Source organism: Mandrillus leucophaeus, unplaced genomic scaffold, assembly GCF_000951045.1.
Source record: "Mandrillus leucophaeus isolate KB7577 unplaced genomic scaffold, Mleu.le_1.0 Scaffold656, whole genome shotgun sequence".
NCBI lineage: Eukaryota > Metazoa > Chordata > Mammalia > Primates > Cercopithecidae > Mandrillus > Mandrillus leucophaeus.
Window position 1 is genome coordinate 450,225 of NW_012107097.1, and position 6,204 is coordinate 456,428.

The window sequence follows — 6,204 nt, forward strand, 5'->3', positions numbered from 1 at the left end:
CTGAGACTGCACCATTGCACTCCAGCCTGGGCAACAGAGTGAGACTCCATCTCAAAAAAAAAAAAAAAAAAAGCATCTGTGAAACAGAGTGCTATGAAAAATGAACAAACAGAAAGACTTCACAAATTAAAAATATAGCAACAGAAATGTTTAAATCCATAAGATAAAACAGAGAACCTCCGAGAAAGCAAAATTTTAAAACACGAAATGGGGGAAAAAAATCAAGAAACACGTAAGAAAATTAGAGACTTAATACAAGAAGTCCAATATCTGAATAACAAGAGTTTAAAAAAAATACGGAATAGATAAAACATTGTAATGGAAAGTATCAAAAAAGTAATACAAGTCAACTTCTCCAAAGTGAAGGTACTAGTTGCCAGCTTTAAAGAGCTGCCCCGTGTCCAGATTCATATGAGAAGACACATCACTGTGAAATTTCAGGCTACTGAAAATAAAATAATGATCTTTATAAGCTTCTAATGAACAACAACAACAACAACAAAAACAAAACAGGGAAAGAGGTCATATAATACAAAGGATTGGGAATCAGAACAGAGTGGCTATTTTGGCAGGAATACTTAGATGTTAGCAGAGAATGCATGAGAGATACCAAAGATTCTATACTCAGTTAAACCATCAAATGAATGTAAGTGTATGATAAAGACATTTTCAAATACGTCCAAAAACTCTTCTCCTATGGGTCCTTACTTAGGAGGCTATGCAAGGATACGCTTCAGGAAAATGAAAGAGTGCACCAAAAAAGACGACACGAGATTCAGCAAACAGAGAATCAATACAGGAGAGATGTAAAGGAAATTATCAGGACGATGGGAAGGGGAAATAGCAAGTATCAGCAATGCAACAGAGGCCTGGAAAACAAGTGTCCAGAGTGGACTAGCGTCCAGAGGGAAGAATCCATGACATGAACTAGCAAGTTATCGGTGTGTTTCAGTATAGCTAGGAGACTTATTCTTCTGTCAGAGCATGTGAGAACACACTGAAAGCAAACAAACAAAAAAGACAGTCTTTAACGACATAAGCGAAAAAAATGGGCAAGAAAGGAAATATGATCGTCACGCATTAGCCTCAGCTACGAATACTATTTATACAGTCATAATAAATGTAAATATTAAAAGTGGATCGAACCAAACACTGTGATACAAACATACAAGAACATGGGGAGAGTGTGTGGAGTGGCAATCCAGGGGGAGGAGTCATGACAGCAAAGCAGTCCTTATATTCCATACTCGGAAATCAACAAAACTGAAGAACTAAAAAGCAGCAATATATACAGTATTTTAAAACATGGATGTCAACATTAGAAGAAACAGATAAAGCTGAAAGTAATTATCTCTGAAGAAGGGTGGACTCTGAAATAGTGATTTTAAAAACTATGTACCTGTATTGCCTTTGATAAAAAATAAAAATTAAATCCAAAATAAAAATAATTTAATTTTTAGTATGAAGGTCAATACTGATTAGTGAAAACAACTGACATAAAAGGTGTAAGTTGGCTACTTTTCTTTCTCTCCCACTAATGGTAATTTACTCTGCTCTCTGATTCCCTTTTCTTGTTTACCTGGGCTTTTTGGTGGGGGGTGCGCCATCACTGAAGAATCCAAAAATCTCGTCTATATCAGAGGCCTGGCTCCCTGTAGAAGCCATCCAGTTTCTAAAATAGATTAAACACCATGGACCACAATTAGATCTGTAAAATACACCATTCAAAATAGCACATACATTAAACAGTTTTAAAAAGCTGTATACCCTTAAAGGTGCTTTGGAGGTACCCCCTACTTAACAGAAATTTGTTAATTAATGAACATTCCAAACAAGGAACTCAATTAAATTAGTCTAAAAGACTATTTGGTGTTCCATACTACCATCTTGCTTCTGTTTCTGAAGGCCTGCCCCCAAGTTCCCACCAAAAACAGTGTCAACTCATGTCAATTACTGGCCCTCACTTTGTAGAACTTAAGAAAAACCAGTTATTCTTCCACAAGATGGGTTTGCGGAAGACTCAGGATAAAAACCACCCACAGATAAGTGTATTAATAGCCCCCAATTATCCATTTACTCTCAGCTGAAGAAATTACTGAGTCAAGAATAGGACAATCAATACTAATTTGCTGAATGACATTCTCTGTTGTTGGACAATGGTGACCTCGTAGCCAGTGGGACATGTCTCTCTAACTGAACATGAAGTGGACTTAAATCAAGCCACTGTGATAACTGGTAAAGGTATTATCAAGCAGATGTATGAAAAATGGCCAATTATGATCGGGCGCTGGAATAACTGGCAAAAGTAAGTAATTACCACAGATTAGAATGAATACTATAAAGTTCTAACTGCTCAAACTTCAGCAAACTAATTAAATCTAAAGGCTGTGAATTTAAAAATAGCAATAGTATTTTAAATACACACACAATATAGAAGACAACATACTACCACCGTTTGGGGTGTTTTAGAGTACATGCCATTGCCAACACATAGAACTGAATTACTAATAATTACTGGAAGTTTACGGTTTTGTTAGAAAGTCCTTTTCTTTTCTTTTTTTGAGACTGCGTCTTGCTCTGTTGTCCAGGCTGCAGTACGGTGGTGCCATCTTGGCTCACTGCAGTCTCAGCTTCCTGGGCTCAAGCCATCAACCAACCTCAGCCTCTCCAGTACCTGGGACTACAGGCACGTGCTACCACATCTGGTGAAATTTTGTATTGTTTGTAGAGAGGGAGTTTTGCCATGTTGCCCAGCTGGTCTCTAACTCTGGAGTTCAAGTAATCTTCCAGCCTTGGCCTCCCAAAATGTTGGGGTTACAGGCATGAGCCACTGCATCCGGCCCAAAAAAGCCTTTTTCTTTATTAAAACATTAAGTTTCTCAATTAATTTTTTGTGGTAAACAGAAGGCTCACTTCCTCACCCCATAGTCCATCACACATAGGAATTCTTCTTTAATATCATAATCATAAGGAAAATAGAAACAATAAAATCATAGTAGTGAGTTAGAAAGTAGATCATGTTTCTAGTCAAATCTTTTGATTCTGTTGATGAGAAAGCTGGAGCTCAGGAGAAGACGGATGAGTCACTAATCTCAGTAAATCCTGCCTTAACTCAACCATGTGGGTTTTTTCTTTTTCTTTTTTTTGAGACGGAGTTTCGCTCTTGTTGCCCAGTCTGGAGTGCAATGGCGCAATCTCGGCTCACTGCAACCTCTGCCTCCTGGCAGTTGCTCCCTTCAAGCGATTCTCCTGCCTCAGCCTCCCGAGTAGCTGGGATTACAGGCATGCGCCACTATGCCCGGCTAATTTTGTATTTTTTGTAGAGACAGGGTTTCTCCATCTTGATAAGGCTGGTCTCAAACTCCTGACCTCAGGTGATCTGCCCGCCTCAGCCTCCCAAAGTGCTGGGATTACAGGCGTGAGCCATCACGCCCAGCCAGGATGTTAGTTAAAAGTATGTATGTTCTTGAAAATAAAGTTAATTAATTAAAAAAAAAAGTTTGTTTCTAGGCTCTACTCCAAAATTACAGAATGAGATTCTCCAGAATCTTCAGAATCTTCCTTCAAACAGGAAACACCTAAATAAGAAGCAAACTTAATTTTTCTACAATGCAACAATTTTGTTAAATATAGTATGCACATGAGGTATACCATCAAGCCATCTTTCCTTAAGCGTAATAACTTATTACAGTCTAATGACTTCCCAGTTTGCTTATACCAATAGCCAGGTTTTAACTGTCCTTAAAATATTTTTATGAAGTTTTAATTCATGTGAATCACTTCCGATTCTAAAAGTTAACGCTCTAGAATGGTGAACTAGGGATAGAATGTTTTTACTTCTTCCACACACACGACAACCCATCCGTTTGGGATATACACAAGGAAAAAACTTAGGTGCTTAAGTTCTTTTCTTAAATATGGTTCTACAAACCCATCATCTAAACAGATTACATCCAAGTAAAAACACTATATTGAGAGAGATGAAAGTAAAATGTAGAGGGAATAATGCTTATTAAGTTTTGAAGATGGATATCTTCAGAATTCAATGCTCAATTCAGTTACTAAACCAGTTTACAAGCTCTTAACTACGTGCTATGGACTACTTATAAACATTAACTCATTAATCTGCATAACACTACGAGGCACTATTGTTACCTTATTTTACAGACAAGAAAACTGAGGCACAGAAAGATCGGGTACGTGCTAGTACCAGTATTCAAACCATGGCAACTCTGCCTCCCAAGTCCAAGTTCTTAACTACACTATTGCTAAACAGGAAATGCTCATTGGAACATTTCAGATTTCAGATTTTTTGGATTAGGGATGCTCAACCGTTAAGTATAATGCAAATATTCCCCAAAAAAACCAGAAATCCAAAACACTTCTTTCTGGTTACAAGCATTTCAGATAAGGAATAATTAACCTGTATTAACTTTTCAGCCTTAAAAAAAAAAAAAAAAAGAAACTTAAAGTCCAAAACTATCAACAAAGGAAGTGCCTGCATTCTAGAAAGCAGATTTACCTGAAACAATCCCAAGTAATCCTTAATAGCTGCTTCGTAACTAGGCACTCCATTCATGCAATCTTGGCAGTCAACTACATTCGGAAGCTGGGAAAACTACTTTCTCCAATAACAAGCACTATTTGTTATATACTTCTCACCACCATTTATCCACCAGAGCCTACATCTGTCCTACCATTTTCTCCTGGAAATTAAGTAAGATCGTTTTTGCTGGATTCTATTTCTGCCAGATGGTCAATTCATGACATCTAGACCTGAATACTAAGCTTTCTGACTTATTTCTTTACACAGTCAACTTTTCTGAAGGTCCATTCCATCTATTACTTTAAAAAATTAAATACAGCCAATCGCTTCTGACTGAGAATGTTTAGGGTCTTATTTAGGTACTGAATGAGACGTAGCTCAGTATGCCTACATTATATCCAATCATATACTCATCCTGTTTTCTAACAGAGAAACATCTTTTCTTTAGCCTAAAGGATGCCTCACATGATACAATGTCACATGTATACCCCAGTGGCATATAAGCATAAACCATACTTTATTCCTTCTAGAGTAGTGTTTTCAGGGGAAAAAAAAATCAATTTTAGCATGTACCCTAAACAATATGCAGTTCTTGCTAAAGAGTTTCAAAGCTAACTTCCCAATATACATCAACTAGTTCACACTTTAATTTTTTTTATGTGATCATGGTTTGAGTTTTCATTTTTGTGGGACTTGCTATGTATAGCAAAAGTGGAAAATGTTTTTCTGTCACAGGAAAACAAAAGTCAATTACCTGCGGCAGTGTCCTCATTACCTTAATCACTGCTAAGCCACTGAGAAATCCTTCAAGGCCAATAGAGTACAGCAAAATAAAAGTCAGATACTTGGTAAAAGCTGAGAAAAGTAACAGCAACCTCATTAGTGGAAATGTTAAGGCTGAAGTCTTCATATGAGACAGAACACTTGTACTCTGAAACCTGTCAGCTTGGCAGGAAATATAATGCTTCTCTCTCTGGTGGATGAAAAAAGGAAAAGGGCGAGTGTTCTAGAAAAAATCCGGAAGAAACATAGTAAAGGGACAAGAGAAAAGGAACTGGTTATCCAAATGAAATTAAGTTTGCACACAGCAGAGGACCTGTGGACTTGAAAACATCAAAGAATCCCAGCAGCTCTCGTTTTCATAGCATCTTGGTGCTAAAAAGATAGCAAGCGCTAGGCTTCCCCTCACTTGAGAATCAGAGTGAGGTCTCCCAGCCCGCCTTCCTCATTCTGAGCTATGTTTCTCCTGTATGTCCAGTGCATAGTCCTCAACTCAAACAAGTGACATGCCAGAAGGAGCTCAGAGTAATACACTTGGGTATATTAGCAGACAAAATAAATCAAATGGAGAGAGAAATTCTAATGTTTTAAAAAGTATTCTTGCCTGGAAATAAAAGATATACAATTACCAGCTTGAGAAAGTGGTACGTTTCTTGCTGTAAAAGGATCAGAAAGCTTCCTCCACTGCTTTTTAAAAAATAAAACTGACTGGAATAAAGAATGGTTTACTTCTCTAGCATAAACATAGCAAAGGGGTGACTGGAATAAAGAATGGTTTATTTCTCCAGCATAAACATAGCAAAGGGTTAACTTCATTTCTTAAGGGAAAAGAGTCATCCTCTGACTTGAGAAGAAACCAAACCTTTCTAATTGTGGCT

General features: G+C 37.4%; 1 protein-coding gene across 3 annotated transcripts in view; it reads right to left on the reverse strand.

Moving 5' to 3' along the window:
- Positions 1 to 6,204, reverse strand: part of FAM118B (family with sequence similarity 118, member B) — a 62,406-nt gene that overhangs the window by 32,341 nt on the left and 23,861 nt on the right. For 2 of the 3 annotated variants that reach the window (XM_012001253.1, XM_012001252.1), the window contains exons 3-4: positions 2,922 to 3,057; positions 1,580 to 1,672 (exon numbers count right to left, since the gene is read on the reverse strand). In XM_012001253.1, coding sequence (XP_011856643.1) covers positions 1,580 to 1,672; positions 2,922 to 2,926 — 98 coding nt within the window. In that variant the 5' untranslated portion in view covers positions 2,927 to 3,057. The remainder of the gene's footprint in view (positions 1 to 1,579; positions 1,673 to 2,921; positions 3,058 to 6,204) is intronic. The other variant, XM_012001254.1, reaches the window with a different exon arrangement.